Below are 17,437 nucleotides of genomic sequence, written 5' to 3'. Positions count from 1 at the left end.
CTGAAATTTTGCTAAACTCCCTTATTAGTTCTAGTATCTTGTTTGTACATTCCAGAGGGTTTTCTATGTAGATATTGTCAGTGAATAAAGATCATTTTCTTACTTCTTCCTTCCTAATCTCAACTATTCCTTCCCAGTCTCAACAGTTTTTTATTTCTTTTTATTTCCTTAATGCACTAGCTGCAATCACCAGTAAAACATTGAATAGAAATGGTCTCTTCTTCCTGATATTGCAGGGAAATCTTTCAGTTAAGTTTGATGCTAACCATTTACAAGGTTAAGGCTTCTATTCTGAATCATTGAGAACTTTTATTAGGAATGAATGCTGGATTTTATCAAATGTTTCTTTGTGTACTGTGGAGAGAATCATGTGTTTTTTTCCTCTTTTAGTTTGTTAATGTGATTAATTACATTGATTAATTTTTCAAGTGACAAACCAACCTTACACTTCTGAGACAAACCCCACTTGAATCTTTTATGTACATTATCAGATTTAATCTGCTAAGATTTTGTTAAGTTTTGCACCTATATTCATAAAGTTATTAGTGTGTAGCTTTGTTTTCTTTAGTATCTTTGTCTGGTTTTGGTATTGAAGTAATATTGACATTATAGAATGATGTGGAAAGTTTTATCTTCTCTTCAATTTTTTGGAAGAGTTTGTATAGAATTAATATTGTTTGTTTATTAAATGTTTGGTAGGTTTATTAAATGTTTGGTAGAAATGTTTGGTGAAAGCCATCTGGGCCTGGAATATTCTTTATGGGAAATATTTTAACTACAAATTCAATTTATTTGATAGTTATGACACTATACCGGTTGTCTATTTCTTCCTGAGGGAGCTTTGGTAGATTAGATTGTCCTTAAGGAAATTTTTTCATTTGGTGTAAGTTGCCAGATTTATTGGCATAAACTTTTTTCATAGTATTCTCTTACTGACTTTTTAATATCTGTAGAATTTGTAGTCATTGTTACCTCTCTCATTCCTAATATTGGTCATTTGTGGTTTTTTAATTTTGATCCACCTATAACGATAGGACTATAGATTTACTAAATTTTCTCAAGGAGCTAACTTTAGGTTTAATTTTTATCTTTTCTACTTTACTTTGATGTTTATGTGGTTTTATTTTGGGTTTATTTACTCTTATTTCTCCAGTTTCTAAAAAATGTCATGATACATTTAATTTAATCTAGTCATATTTGCATTTGAAGAAATTTTGATGAATTCAGTTGTGAATAATGTTTTACTTGGAGCATATTAAACAAGGGATCCTCAGCCCAAAACCTGCTTTAGCTGATAAACAACTTCAGTAATGTTTCAGGATACAAAATCAATGTATCAGTGTATAAGATCAGAAAAAATAACTATTGGATACTAGGCTTAGTACCTGAATGATTAAATCATCTGTACAGCAAACCCCTGTGACATGAGTTTATCTATATAACAGACCTGCACCTGTACCCCTGAACCCAAAATAAATTATTTTATTTTTGGCACAGATGGGGTTTTGCCATGTTGGCCAGGCTGGTCTTGAACTCCTGGCTTCAAGTGATCTGCCTGTCTAACCTATTTATTTATTTATTATTTTTGACCATGAGAATTCATGCTGCATTCATTGTGTAGACTGTTCCACAGATTTTGATACGTGATGTTTTTATTCAATATATATGAGGAGTTTCTGTAGATCTTTTACCAATTTCTAGTTAAATTCCAATGTTTTAAGATATTTTATATTTTAGTTACTTTAAACTTTTTAATGTTCATTTTATGGCCCAGAATATGATCTATTTTGGTGATTTTTTTTCCTTGTACATTTGAGGAGACTATATTCTGGTGTTATTGAGAGGTGTGTCTTTTAAATGTCCATAAAGCCAACTTGTCTGATTGTGTTGCTCAGGTCTTCTATATCATTACTGATGTTTTTTCTGCTCATTTTATTGATTGCTGAGAGAGTTTTGAAGTCCATCAATTATGGATTTATCTATGTTTCCTTTTAGCTCTGTGTTGCCTTCATATATAACGAAGTTCTGTTGCTTGGTGAATACACAATTACGACTGTGTGCTAATTGATTCTTTATTAGTATGTGTGCTCCTCTTTGTCCCAGTAAATAATAATATTTATTTAGATTTTATTTATTGCTTTGGAGTCGATATTGTCTGTTTTTAATATGGCCATTCCTGCTTTCTTTTGATTATTGTTTGCATAAACTATTCTTCTCCAGCCTTTTACTTCTGATGTATTTGTATCTTTACATATAAAATAGTTTCTTTAGGCCACAAATAGTTAAGTCTCCTTTTTCATCCAATTTGATGATTTCTCATTCAACTGATGTGTGTAAAGCCTTTCATTTGATGTAACTACTAATATAATTAAATCTAAATTTACTGTCTTGCTACTTGTTTTCTGTTTCATCAGTTCTTTGTGATTTTTTTCCTTTCTCCACCCCTTTTGAATTGAGCCTTTTAAAATGATTCCATTTTGTTTGTGCTATTGCTTTACTAGGTATATTTCTTATTAAAAGTTTCTTAGCTGCCCTCTGGCTTATAATATATATCTCGAATTTGTCATGTCTCCTTTAAGTAAGGTTCTAAAATTCACAAATAGTTTAAGAAACTTACAACAATATATCTTGAATACCCCTCCCTGTACTTTGTATTATTGTCCTTACACATTTTATTTCTACATGTCATAAACCCCTCAAAACATTGTTACTATTTTTGCTTTAGATAGTCAATTATACGTGAGAATGATTAAAAATAATACACAAAGTCTTGCATATTATTTTTACCATTTCTGCAGCTTTCAAATTTTTTGCATAGATTCATGTTTCTGTCTGGCATGATTTTATTCCTGACTGAATAATTTTATTTAACATTTCTAGCACAGGTCTTCTGGTTAATTCTCTGTTTTTGTTCATCTGTGAAGGTTTTTATTTTGCTTTTATTTTTGAAAGATTTTTGTTTTATTCTTAGTATAGAATTTTGGTTTGACATGGTTTTTTGTTTTTTCCTTTTTAGTGCTTTAAATAGATTACTCTCTTTTTCTCTGGTTTGCAGTGTTTCTGATGAGAGGCCTCTTAAAATTCTTATGTTCATTCCTCTGTGTTTAATATGTCATACCTGTCTACTTTCAAGATGTTCCCTTTATCTTTGGTTCAAGCAATTTAAATATGATGTGTTTTAGTCAATAGAGGGTTTTAGTTGAATTTTTTGGTAGTGGTGAGGAATGAACAGGTCCAGCCCTGGTGTTGTACCTGTGTGTGCTGCAACAGAGGAGTGATTTTAAAAACATTGCGTTACTGTCCACCTAACTCCAACAGAAGCCTTAGTCTTGACACTGCCCTTATTTAGCTGTTACTAAGGACCACAAGTTAGATGCACCTGAGACTTCCTTTCCTGAATTTACCACTGGCATAATGTTTCAGAGAACACTAGATAATTCAGATATCATTAAAAATTATTCTCATTTTTTCAATAAAGGGGATTAGCGTCAATGAAGACCAGCAAAAGGAAAATGATCAGCTGGGCAAAGCCCCCAAGAAGGAAGAAGCAGCTGCCTTCCGCAAAGACATTTCTGGTTCAGACAAGAGGTCACTGGAGAAGAACCAAATTAATTTCGGGAGGAATCAAACGACCAAGAGATGGGAACCAAGCTTAAACTGGAAGACCACTGTTAATTACAAAGAGTATGTAGACAATTGCATTTGTTTTCAGATGCATCTTTAGTAACCATATTCACCTAATTTTTCACAGAACTTTATTTAATTTAATTAAATTAATTAATTTTTTTTTTGAGATGGAGTCTTGCTCTGTTGCCCAGACAGGAGTGCAGTGGTGCAATCTCGGCTCACTGCAACCTCAACCTCCCGAGTTCGGGTGATTCTCCTGCCTCAGCCTCCTGAGTAACTGGGATTACAGGCATGTGCCACCACACCTGGCTAATTTTTTTTCTTTTTTTGTAATTTTAGTAGAGACAGGGTTACACCATGTTGGCCAGACTGGTCTCAAACTCCTGACCTCAAGTGATCTGCTCACCTCATCCTCCCAAAATGCTGGGATTACAGGCATGAGTCACTGCGTCCGGCCAGAACTTTATTTTATAATGGAAAAATACTGAGTAGATATTTACATGTCCTTCCAAGGCACAGGTTGGATTCCTTTCTGTTCCTCTTTGTATTCCAAGAGGAAAGATTTGATAGAATTTGTGTGTGTAGCACCATGAAGGGAAGAGAAGAACAATTCACTTTCATATAGTTGGTGAGTCAGGACAAATAATATGCAGATAAGATGATAAAACACTTGGAAAAGTCATAGGGGAAATGTAAAAATCATGGTAGAGACCTAGTTAAGTAAACACTAGGAGAATGTGGAATGGTGAAAATTGTATGGAGTTAAGCAGGGAAACTGTCATAGAGAGAATGTCTTCTCTTTTAACAGAACTTTAATACTATGAAAAGGCTAGAGTCTCAAAAATATGAATGGGCCTATATAAAGTGGACACCGGCTTGATGAATGTACGAAATACACAAAACAGTGCCGATTAGGACCCTCTATAGACAGGCATCAAAGCAAAAATCGAGGGCCAATGCTACTTAAATGCTGGGGCAGTCTGAAACACCTAGAGCTAGTTTCCTTCCTTCCTTCCTTCCTTCCTTCCTTCCTTCCTTCCTTCCTTCCTTCCTTCCTTTCGGCAGAGTCTTGCTGTCACCCAGGCTGCAGTGGCACGAACTTGACTCACTGCAACCTCCGACTCTTGGGTTCAAGTGATTCCCTTGCCTCAGCCTCCCGAGTAGCTGGGATTACAGGTGTGTGACACCATGCCTGGTTAATTTTTATATTTTTAGTAGAGATGGGGTTTTGCCATGTTGGCCAGGCTAGTCTCAAACTCCTGAGCTCAATCCACCCACTTTGGCCTCCCAAAGTGCTGGGATTACAGGTGTGAGCCACTGCACCCTGCCCACTTTTTAAAATTTAACAAATAGTTTACAAGTCGTGGCCTATAAGTGATATTCTATGTTGTCCCAGTTTTGGGTTAAGAACTGGCCCCTGGTTGATCACATGGGCACCTTCTCCTGCAGGGATTCTGAGAACCACAGGGTGATTGTGTTTTGGAAGCAAACCCAGAGAGCTGTTTGAAGAACGGAGTCCTATGGAGAGGGGAGACACTAGCTCCTCTGATTGATTCTCATCAATTTGGGGTGTTTGACTTTTGTGCCTCTGTTTGAAAGAGTCAATGTGAAAATGAAAAATGCATGGGCAACTCTGTTAACTGGCAAGTGAGTTTTAAAATACTGCTTTTTCCATATGCTTACTCTTTCAAGCATGAGATTCCTTAGCAGGTATTGAAGGGAGTATTGAAGGGAGGACACAGAATGTCAAGGACTATGCAAAGCCTGCGAATACCTGGAAAACCAGGTGCAAGCCCTGTTGCAATGTTGAGTAGGGAAGATAAGAAAATAGACAACTATAATTGGGGGTGATACGTACCTAGAGTAGAAGGCATTGGGTGCAGGATTCACACCAACAGTGGCAGTCTGTGAAGACCTGTTCCTAGGTGCTGGACAGAAAGTTTCTTCGATATGTAAAACATAGGGCTGTGCTGAAAGAGTGAGACAACTCTAAGTGTCAGAATCACACATCTGTCAGGAACACACATCATTTGAGCACATGGAAATAATGGAGTATATATCTACATTGCCGTTTTTTATTTTTCATTAATTAGCAAAAAGTGATAAAGCTGATATATTTGTACATATTTTTTAGAAGCAAAGGCTCAGCAAAAGAAATCCAAGAGGACAAACGCACAGGAAGACTTGAAAAATCAAGACCATCTGTTTCACACGGAAGAGCACAATTACTTCGGTATGTTTCTGGTCAGCATGACAAGTTCCCTAAAGCCACCCTCAGTGGGCTACTGAGCATGCAAATTAATGCCATTCTTACTGTTAGGATCCCAAGATGTTTACACTGACAGTTACTAGAAATGTTAGTAAAAGTGGTCACACCGGATTTCTTTAAATACTTTTTCAAGATATTCTTCTAATGCAGAGTTACCCGAAATACAGTGATTTACTAGTATTAGTTGACTGTGGGAAAAGAAATGTGTTTAATGCAAAGAGCAGTGAACTAAGTTTAGGAACACTGGGCTCCTAACTGATGTCTTGCCTCTGAACAATCATGTCCTGGCAAAGTTATGTCATCTGTCTGAGCCTCCCTTTGCTGATCACAAATGACTGCCGATTTTGAAGTGGTGTAAGTTATTGCTAATGAAAACAATTAAAAATTAAACATGAGGCCAACTAGTAAACTTCTTATTTCATTTTCAGTTTGACAAAAAAGGTGACATGTCTGGAAAATAAGGGTCAGCCACTTCTATTAGCTTCAGAGTGGTGGATATTAGCACTTTTGTAACAATCTCATAGGTCCTTGAGGCTGCGTTCATTGGTTTTTTCAGTTACTTTTTTCTCTAGGTTGTTCAGATTGAGCCAATTCTGTTGTTCCATCTTCATGTTCATTTATTTTTTCTTCTCTCCTATTCTTCTGCTAATTTCATTCAGTGAGTTTTTAATTTCACTTACGATTTTTAGTTCCAAAATTTCCGTTTGGTTTTTCTTTTCTATCTTCTGTTTCTTTGCTGAGACTTTCTATTTTTTTCATTTGTTTCAAACATGTTCATATTGCTTGTTGAAATATTGTTACGATGGTGAGGCTTTCATATCTTTGTCAGATAATTCATACATCTCCATCACCTTGATATTGGCATTTTAAAATTGTCTTTTCTCATTTAAGATGAGATCTTCTCCATTCTTGGTATGACAAATAATTTTCAGTTGAAATGTAGTCATTTTGGTTATTATGAGACTCTGGATCTTATTTAAATTATTGATTTATTTATTTGAGACAGAGTCTTGTCTGTCACCCAGGCTGGAGTGCAGTAGTGCAATCTCGGTTCACTGCAACCTCCACCTCCTGAGTTCAAGCAGTTCTTCTGCCTCAGCCTCCTGAGTAGTTGTGATTACAGGAGTGCACTACCACATCCAGCTAATTTTTTTATTTTTAGTAGATACGGGGTTTTGCCTTGTTGGCCAGGCTGATCTTGAACTCCTGACCTCAAGTGATCTGCCTGCCTCGGCCTCCCAAAGTGCTGGGATTACAGATGTGAGCCACTGCCCCGGCCTAAATCTTATATTTTAGAAGGCCTTCTCTGCTCCCATATTGGCAGGATGAGGTATGTGTTGCTTCTCCAGGCTGGTGAGGAATTGAAATGGCAGATTTTCCCATAGGCCTTCATTGATGCCTGGAGGGTCAGGCAAAGGAGTCCTCATTATTTCTGGAGGGTAGTGGGAGTTCATGCTCCACCTATGCCTCTGCTGATACCAGCTGAACAGTGTGATGGGGGAGTCCTTGGTTTGTCTGTGGGCTCTACTGACATCACAGTTTGGGGAGTGACTTCATTTTTACCATGAGGTAGTGAGCATCTGACTCTCTGTCAGGCCTTCTCTGAGGCCACCCCAGCAGGTGGGTTGCAGTGCTTTCTTACAGTCTGATAAAGGTGGAACCCTAGGCTCTTCACTTGGCCTTTGCTGTAAGAGGTAGATTTGGGCCATGCTGTTATCTGTGGTCTTGACTGACATAGATCATTTGTTGTCTAAACATTTTCTGTCTTATTAGGCTTTCCTTTTCTGACCCTTAGAATTAGACAGAGCAGGACTTTCTTAGGTCCTTTATTTGCCTGCACCTCCTGGAGTTTCTGCTTTGCTGCCTTTTCTAGTACCCAGTCTAGGATGAATGAGAAAAAGAAAACCCAGGGAATGCACCACTATGTTGATCCACAGGTCTTCAGATCCCTAGGTAGTCCTCTTCTTTTTCTTTACCTTTCAGAGTCACTTTATGTTTGTTTTATTTACAACATCCAGATTTTTAGTTGTACTTGGTGGGGGAAATAGGGAAAAGTATATCTACTTCATCTTTCCTGAAATAGATACTGGGCCGAAAGTATTTCAATTTTTAGTGAGCTAGGGAGCTTAGGGTAATAGATAAGGTAAAGTTGTAATGTATCCAAGCAACAGCTATTACTCAATGATAAAAATGAAATTTCTCTGGGTCTAATCTTGCCTAAGTGGATAGAATTCTGTGGTAGAGAAGTATTTCTTAAGGTGCAGTTTGTAGATCAATTCAACATTGATGTTTGCTTCTTTTTACCTCCTGACTTTACAGTTGCCATGGGACAGGATTGGAAGAATCATATCAAATAGGAAAAATACTTTAAAGTTAGCTATCAAAGGATTCATCAATTGGGAAAAAAAAGAGACAGCTTTTCTTTGGGGCGCTGCTTTGTAAAATGGGATTGTGGAGTGACTGGGTAGACCTAATTCACTCTGCCCTCAACTCCAGGAGCTTGTTAGGCTAAGGGAAGGTAAATTTAGGCTTTTCCCAAAGAATTTAGGTGTATTCTACTATATGCTTCAATCTGGAATCTTTGAGTTAAGTTTTAGTCACTTCTTGAATAGACCTGATTTATTAGAAACTTCACTCTGGTGTCTCATTAAATGGGAACAGATGCTTCAATTCAGGCTTTCCCTGTTCCATGGTCCAGAGAGCATAATCATAGTGTTTTACACACAAATTGGCTTTTGGAAGTGCAAAAATTGGTTTTCTGTGCCAAAAAACCTGTAAGAAGTTAAGAGAATCATGGAATCTTACAAATTAATAAAATTTAAAAATTGTCCATCCTCTTTCTATGCTCCAAAATGGAATAGACTAGAAAAGACTTTTATGCACGAGAACCCACTGGGAGTTGGAGACAGCAGAGAAGGGAGAGAAACAAAGAAAATGAGAATGAATTAGACATGAGCATGAAGGCTTAAATGGACTAGTCCTTGCCCATGAGCTTAATGTTGAGTTAGAAACTTCTAGAGCGATGAGGAATAAAGTGTACTTTCTCATAAGTCTTTTTATAATTAGAGCACAATGATCGTGATTCCACTAATTCTATTTTTGTAAATCCAAGTTAAACATCTGCAGATGGCCCGTTTTCAGCCCTGGTTGATTTCACTCCAGGTTTACGCTGTGTAGGGTGTCAATAACCCTTTTATGGATTACTGGGGACCCAGATACATTTTCTAAAGATTAATGGGAGCCCAGAATGAATACACTACTCCAGGGGGTGGCTGGCAGGGTCCTTGGGTTCCTCTTGCCCACTGACACCACTCTAAGTGCAAACCCGAATGAGTCCTGTCTCCTCCTGGACTCTCGTCCCTGTCTTGCTCTGCAATATCCCAAATGAATCATTCTTCCACTTTGCTCTTTCTTCTACATTTTTCTCCTTGGCCCCCCTCATACTACAAGAAAATGAATTTCCTTATATCCTCACCCTATGCACCAAAGCCTCCACTGTCTCCTTTCTTGCATTTATAGAAACTTTTCCTTGACGGCAGCGATTCTCCTTCAGATCTTCTTTTCCCAGGCCCTGTGTAACTGTACAGGGCATGTGTAAAAATACAGGGCATGGGGACCATAGGCAGAAATCTCCTCTTTATTGCTTCAAACTACCTTACTCTTCAGATTAGACCTCCTTTCCTATGAGGCTGATGTAACCCTCTGTCTTTCCTGGTTGCTGTTTTCTATGGATCCATTATCACTGACGATTTTGACATTGACTTACTATCACTTTCATCCTACGTCCAATCATCATTTGAAAAACCTGAAACCCCAAGAGGAAGACCAGTACCAAATCTTGGCCTACACACTCCGTGGTTTCAGTCTCACTGACTGTTGCCTCCTCTCTATCAAGCTACTGCTACTGCCATTTCCTGGAATTACCACCAGAAATACCCTTCTTCCAAAATCTTAACCTAGAATAAATTCATTTGTTCATTCACTTATTCATACCTGCTTTAATTTATTAATTCTCCTAGCAAATATTTATTGAGTGCCTTCCTCGTGCTAGGGGAGACAGTATGAAAGACAGAAATGGTCCTTGCCTTCATGGAACTTACTAAGACAATACAAGAAAACACAGAAATAAAAATTTTCTGATGGTGACCAAAGTGGACAAGGTACTGAGCTACAAAATAATGGGAACTTACATAATTACTCATAGACCACAGATTTGATTCTGTTCTTGCTGAAGATCGAGGTAAAGACAAAAACCTAACCAGTTACTTAATTTATGTGGGCCCTAAGATTAAAACAGATCAGATTTTCAAAAACAAAACCACAGCTTTTCCTTGGAGTTTAAGAAAGATACTGAAAGACCGCGTTCTTCAATAGCATGCCCTCGATACCTGGCAGCCAACAGGCCCTCCATGCATGTTTGTTGAATGAATATGCATGATAATACAGAACTATCTAACACGTATTTCACACTCTCTCTGTGCCAGGCATTGTTATAAGCTTTTTACATACTAATTGCTATTATCATCCCCAATTTGCAGGTGAGGAAACTGAGGCACAAGTAAGTTAAATGACTACCCCAACTCCTCTAGGAACCAAGATGAACAGCTCCCATTACAACTATTTGTTTTAGCAAAGCCACTTCACTAACCATGGAGTTTTGTTCAAATTATTATCATCATTATTATTATTATTATTATTATTATTATTATTACTACAGAGTCTTGCTCTGTCATCCAGGCTGGAGTGCAGTAGCATGATCTTGCCTCACTGCAACCTCCGCCTTCCAGGTTCAAGTGATTCTCCTACCTCAGCCTCTCGAGTAACTGGACAAGAGGCGCATGCCACCACACCCAGCTAATTTTTGTATTTTTAGTAGAGACAGGGTTTCACCGTGTTGGCTAGGCTGGTCTCAAACTCCTGACCTCAAGCAATCCACTCACCTCGGCCTCCCAAAGTGCTGGGATTACAGGCGTGAGCCACCACGCCCGGCCCAAATTATTTTTAACTTGTTATCTCTATAATGAGAGTAATGACAACCTCATAGATTGCTGAGAGAATTCAAATGAGACATTTAACCCATGGTCTGTTGTCCTGAACTCTCGTGGCCAAATGCATGGGGTTCTGAAAAACTCACTTTAAAAAAGGGTGATGAAATTTATGTAGCGTATATTATGATAACCTCTATTGGAGTGTGAGCCAATACCCTATAATCAAAAACATGAGTATTTCTATAGTGAAACATGAATATTCACACTGATGAGATGAATAAAGACCATAAATAGTCTAGTATCAGTTCATCTAAGGCCTTAGCAACAAGTTAAGTCCAGTGGGGGGAAAATAGTTTTCACAGCTTTTTGGATTTCAGAGTTAGAGGAAAAGTATTGTGAACTTGTGTGATCTATAATGGTCATTCACTTTGTGACTTTGATATTTAAGGACACCTTAATATGTGATTGGCGAGAGTCATATTTTAAGTAATTCTGGATCCTTCAAAGTGAATGATTTTTTTTCTCCTCTTAATTTCTCTGATGTTTCCTTGCTTGTAGAATGGGAAGAATAGAGCCCGCTTAGCAAGGGGGTTGTGAAGTTTGGAAACAATGAATATAAAGTGCCTGGGACAGGCCGGGTGCAATGGCTCACGCCTATAATCCTAGCACTTTGGGAGGCTGAGATGGGAGGATCACGAGGTCAAGAGTTCGAGACCAGCCTGGCCAACATGGTGAAAACCCTGTCACTACTAAAAATACAAAAATTAGCCAGATGTGGTGGCACGTGCCTGTAAGCCCAGCTACTCAGGAGGCTGAGGCAGGAGAATGACTTGAACCCGGGAGGCAGAGGTTGCAGTGAGCCAAGATCGCACCACTGCACTCCAGCCTGGGTAACAGAGCGAGATCCCATTTCAAAAAAATAGAAGTACCTAGGACAAAATAGACAAAACTGGTAGCTGCTGTTGATATTATTTAATATTAAAATTAGCTAGAAGATTTAAAGGTTTGCTTCTGTCCTGTGAGATGAGGAATGTGTGGGAAACAATATCAGGATAAATATCCTGGGATCACCACCTCTCCACGTGTGAGTGATGGATGAGCAGTTCCTGAGAAATCATTGTGGGTTTGGTGACCCAATGGCAGTAACCTGTCATCCGGCGGTGGGAGGTGGAGACAAGCTGGTGTGATGAGTGTGCGTGTGCACGAGGGACCTCTGCAGGGACATGGGGCCTATATTGGATTCCAGAAGGCTCTTGTAATACTGTTGTCCGTGCATCCAACCACAGAATGTGGTGTACTTCTGTGGAACTCAACACTTTGCATGGTGATGCCTCTCAGAGTTGGTGGTTGACTCTTTGGTCCTGAACCTGATTATGTTCATGTCATTGCTGTTCTTTGCCACCTTGTGCCATTGCAAGTACTTCAGTGTAGGCATTACGGAGGGCTGTGCTGAATACTGACTCTCCTGGGTAACAGAGACTTTCACTTTAGGGCCTTGCGGCACTGCCCAGTTGAACTTACTGGAATAATAGAAATAGTCAATATCTGGGCTGTCTGGTGTGGTCACCACAAGGCATGTGGGCCATTGAGCATTTGAAATGTAGCTAGTGTGACTGGAGAACTGGATTTTTAATTTTCTTTAATTTTAGTTAAATAAGTTCAAATATCTGTAAATATAGATGACCACATGCAATGAGTGGCAGTCTTATTGAAAAGCACAGCCTTAGGACATTCACTGAAAAGCCTTGTTTATTTCTCACTATTTTCTTTATTATGATTATTGTACCCAGAGCAATTGCACCTGGAATAGAGACAGGTTTATTCATCGCCCTCAGTTCCTTCTTATTTTTATTTTTATTTTTATTTTTTTTGAGACAAGGTCTCTCTCTGTCTCCCAGGCTGGAGTGCAGTGGTGTGATAATGTAATAATGGTTTACTGCAGCTGAAACTCCTGGGCTCAAGTGATCCTCCAGCGTCAAGCCTCCTGAGTAGCTGGGATTACAGGCACGCACCACCATGTCTGGCTAATTAAGGTTTTTTGGGTTTTTTTTGGTAGAGACAGAGCCTTGCTATGTTGTCCAGGCTGGTGTTGAACTCTTGGCCTCAAGTAATCCTCCCACCTCAGCCTCCCAAAGCACTGGGATTATAGGCATGAGCCACTGAACCTGGCCTCATGTAGATCTTAATAGAGATTTACGGCCGGGCGCGGTGGCTCAAGCCTGTAATCCCAGCACTTTGGGAGGCCGAGACGGGTGGATCACGAGGTCAGGAGATCGAGACCATCCTGGCTAACACGGTGAAACCCCGTCTCTACTAAAAAATACAAAAAACTAGCCGGGCAAGGTGGCGGGCGCCTGTAGTCCCAGCTACTCGGGAGGCTGAGGCAGGAGAATGGCGTGAACCCGGGAGGCAGAGCTTGCAGTGAGCTGAGATCCGGCCACTGCACTCCAGCCTGGGCGACAGAGTGAGACTCCGTCTCAAAAAAAAATAAATAAATAAAATAAAATAGAGATTTACTAGAACTCAGAAGGTGTTGGTATCTGATCCATTGCTTGTGCCCATGTTGCCTAAATGTGATTATAACCATCTCCACACTGTAGCTTACATGTGTATGTATGTTGTTATTGTTCTTAGAAAGAGTGCGGAAAAGATAGAGGAAATTATTAGTGATAGCTCGTCAGAAAGTGAGGAAGATGAAGAGCCACCTGACCATCGTCAGGAAGCAAGTGCAGATTTGCCATCAGAATACTGGCAAATTCAGAAGCTGGTGAAATATTTAAAGGTAAGAAAAGTCTATGGCAGTATGTTTGCAACGTTCATTTAAAATACTTTCCCAAAGATGTATATGCTGCTTCCAAGTTTACTTTATGTTTCTTTCAAATAAGAGTAGTAAGCGTTCCTGTTGTTTTATCTAAGGCTGTGCAGGGCAAGGTCTTATTACCCTGAGGATGCAAGATTCATCCTCATGGAGCAACCAGGCTACTTGGTACCAACCCTGTCTCCTGGCTGGGGAGTGGGCATGGTAAACAACTGACACTGTGACTTGCTGCCATTTGATGATTTGTTGTATGGTGTGGAAGAAATAACACGGATTTTTAAAGCTAGACTTTGGTTAAACTCCAGGCTGTTTCACTTACTAGCAACGTAGCTGTTGAAATGTTACAGTTTTGAGTCCTAATTTTCTCAACCCATGAAATAAAATTAACATACCTGTACTACAGGACTATTATAAAGTGTTTAATAAAACACACTTGAAACATAGCATGGTTTCTGAGACATTGTGGGTGCTTATAGTGTGGATTGGTCCATTTTCATTTCTCTCAAGTCAAATAGCATTTATGAGAACATTTTACGTAATAATTGGCCCACATCATATATTTAAGTATTTGAATTTGCAGGAGGGCAAGGGGAATGGCTCACCAAAACCCAGATTAATATTCATTTCTGACGTCAGATAGCAAATATTGATGATATCTAGGCCTTGTGTAAAGCCGACATCCAGAAGTATTTGTGAAAAAGCATTTGACTCAACTCATGTTTTCTTTCTGCTTTTCCATGTCTTTGGTCAAATCAACCAAGGGCATTTGCCAATGGCTTTGCTTGATTTAATCATTGCACAATATAAACATTTATCAAAACATCACATTGTACCCCACAAAAATATACAATTGTTTTTTGTCAATTAAAAATAAATAATATTTTGGCCGGGTGCAGTGGCTCACACCTGTAATCCCAGCTTGGGAGGCCGAGGAGAGTGGATCATCTGAGGTCAGGAGTTCGAGACCAGCCTGGCCAACATGGTGAAACCCTGTCTTGACTAAAAATACAAAAAAAATTAGCCGGATGTGATGGCGCACACCTGTAATCCCAGCTACTGGGGATGCTAAGGCAGGAGAATCGCTTGAACCCAGGAGGCAGAGGTTGCAGTGAGCCGAGTTCATGCCATTGTACTGCAGCCTGGGCAATAAGAGTAACAGTCCGTCTCAAAAAATAATAATAATAATAAAATAAATAAATAAATAATATTTTCATATTTCAAAAAGGACATGACCTTATACGAAACAAGCCCTAATGCTCAACTTGGAGATCCTTTTGGCAGGCTCCTAATGATTTGACCAACATCAATGCAAAATGAAAATTTTTTTTTTAGTCTGGACTAATTGTCATGAAACAAACCTCTAGGGCATTGGACAGAACAGTTATATTTTGTGAGTTTTAAAATTTTATTTTAAGCGTGATACTTTATTAAATAGTAAGTCTTTTTATGGCATCTGTCAATTTTTAAAATATTTTTTTATTGGCATTATTTTGGGTTAATATTTCCCTCATTTAGTGTTCTGTATTATGAAATTTCTATATCAGGTGCACATTGTTTTTACATGTTGCAGTATATAATTATGTCATATATTATGGCTCATAATAATAAATCATGCATTTATTACTTTTTTTTTACAGAAAACCTCTGAAACTTTTAGCATAACTCTACCACAAAAAATGATTCAATGTTTATTATGATAGAAATGATTCAGTATTATTATAGGCATTCATTATTATTGAAAGATATGTAATGAAATGTTAGGAAAAATACAGAATAATATAATTTTGGGAACTCATGAAAATTTCTAGGAATTTTGATTGCATATTGCTGAATCTTGAAGATTAACCTGTCGGGAATTTGGAAACACCAGCATGGAGCACAAGCTAGATTCAGGCCACATGCTCCTGCACTCCCCTTTGGCAGGAGTATTTGTGCACAAACCACATAGTTCAATACAGCGGTCCAGCCTGGCACGCATGGCAACCATGTCCAGCTTTGGGACATTTAGGACACGCTTGCAACGGTGCCTGTGCATCTTTACTGAACCGCAGGGCCTCCTGTGAGTGCCTCACCTAGACTCTCAAAAAGCATGTCATCTAGGGGGAAAAAAAAAAGAACTGGCAGTGGAGAACTTTGCCAACACAACTCTCTCTGTGGTGGGCAGCTCTAGACAGGGCCATTGGGGCTTAGACTTCCTGACTTTTCCCTTCCCTTCCCTTCCTTTCCCTTCCCTTCCCTTCCCTTCCTTCCTTCCCTTCCCTTCCTTCCTTTCCTTCTTCCTCCCCTCCTCCCTTTCCCTGTCTTCCTCTCCCCTCTCCTGTCTTCCCCTCCCCTCCCTTCCCCTCTCCTCTCCTCTTTCCTTTTCTTTTTCCCAGGCTGCTCTTGAACTCCTGGCCTCAAGCAATCTTCCCGCCTTGGCCTCCCAAAGCGCTGGGATTACAGGCATGAGCCTCTACGCCCATCCAAGACATAGCCTTTCAGAAGATGAATTAAGAGAGTCTTGAGTTTTTCCCAAGAGTCCTGGTCCATTATCTTTATTTCATTAGCAAAAGGAAACGAGTCAAAATGGCAGAAACAAAAGATGGATCAGGAAGCAGAATACCGAGTAATTAGAAGCATGATCTTTGACGTTGGAAAGACCAGTTGAGTTGAAATTCTGCCGCTTACTCAGTGGCCTTGGGTGAGTTGACTAACCCCTCTAAGCTTCAGTTTCCTCATTGGTGAAGATGGAAAAATAAAAGTTATATTAGGATTACTAAGAATGTTAAATGAAATATAACACATGTAAAGTGCTTAGCACAAAGTACTTAGTAACTGTTGGCAATGATAATCATTTCTATTGCTTATTATTACTGTAGAAAATGTGTGGCATGGAGGCTTAACTGACTTGTGCAGGTGGCCTTCAACTTTCAGTTCTCTAGCAACCAATAAAAGGAGGGAAATAGAGTGAGTTAGTACAGAGAGGGAAAGTCTCTCAGCATCTTAAAATAAAAACAAACCAGTTGCCAATGAGTATAACTGATCCTGGTGCTAAGAGCAGAAAGAATTTTCTCCCTTAGGATTTAATGGGGCAGGCATGGAGTGAGAGAGTGAACAGCCTCAATAATATCCTCCCAGTGAACATGGCAAAGAGAGTTTCTCATAATAGCCTAATTACTGGATAACTGTCTTGAGTTTTTCAACTATTTAGGATAAGTCCATATAGCATTAGGCCAAAAAGAGATGCACTATTTCTGTCCCAGTACAGCTAAAGAAAACATTTATTGATGAAGTGCTACTTAAATTTGCACAAGTTATTCATCAATAAATCATGTGCAAATGTGATATTCTTGGCCAGACAGTAAATTGCCTGGAATTCTTATAGTTCCCACAGGTAAATAGTCTTCACATAGCCAATAAAAGGAAAAGCATATCTATAAATGATTTCAAGGTTTTTGACACAGATAAATATTTTATATGGAGACACAAAATGATATTAAAAGTCTATGAAATGCAAAATTGAGTATCTCTAGGTAATCTCAAAATAAATACACCTGACATTTTAATTTATGAAATTATGGCTTAAATGTAGATTTAAGCTAGCAGAGAAATGTTCATGTTGACCTGAGTTTCTGTTTACCATTTTCCAAGTAGAGTAATGTCTGTGATTGTTGGAAAAAAAAAGATTTAATGAGCTCATTATACCCAAAGAGGTCAATGAACTATAGCTTATTCTTCGTCCAGAGCTATGAGCTC

General features: G+C 38.8%; 1 protein-coding gene across 1 annotated transcript in view; it reads left to right on the top strand.

Annotated features, from left to right (window-relative positions):
• LOC117082230 (armadillo repeat-containing protein 4-like) overlaps positions 1-13,708 on the top strand; it is a 32,780-nt gene extending 19,072 nt beyond the window's left edge. The window contains exons 8-10 of the mRNA XM_033208872.1: positions 3,479-3,684; positions 5,762-5,860; positions 13,519-13,708. Coding sequence (XP_033064763.1) covers positions 3,479-3,684; positions 5,762-5,860; positions 13,519-13,708 — 495 coding nt within the window. The remainder of the gene's footprint in view (positions 1-3,478; positions 3,685-5,761; positions 5,861-13,518) is intronic.
• Positions 13,709-17,437: the final 3,729 nt, after the last annotated feature.

Source organism: Trachypithecus francoisi, unplaced genomic scaffold, assembly GCF_009764315.1.
Source record: "Trachypithecus francoisi isolate TF-2019V2 unplaced genomic scaffold, Tfra_2.0 Lachesis_group9, whole genome shotgun sequence".
NCBI lineage: Eukaryota > Metazoa > Chordata > Mammalia > Primates > Cercopithecidae > Trachypithecus > Trachypithecus francoisi.
This window is presented reverse-complemented; position numbering and strand designations above follow the sequence as displayed.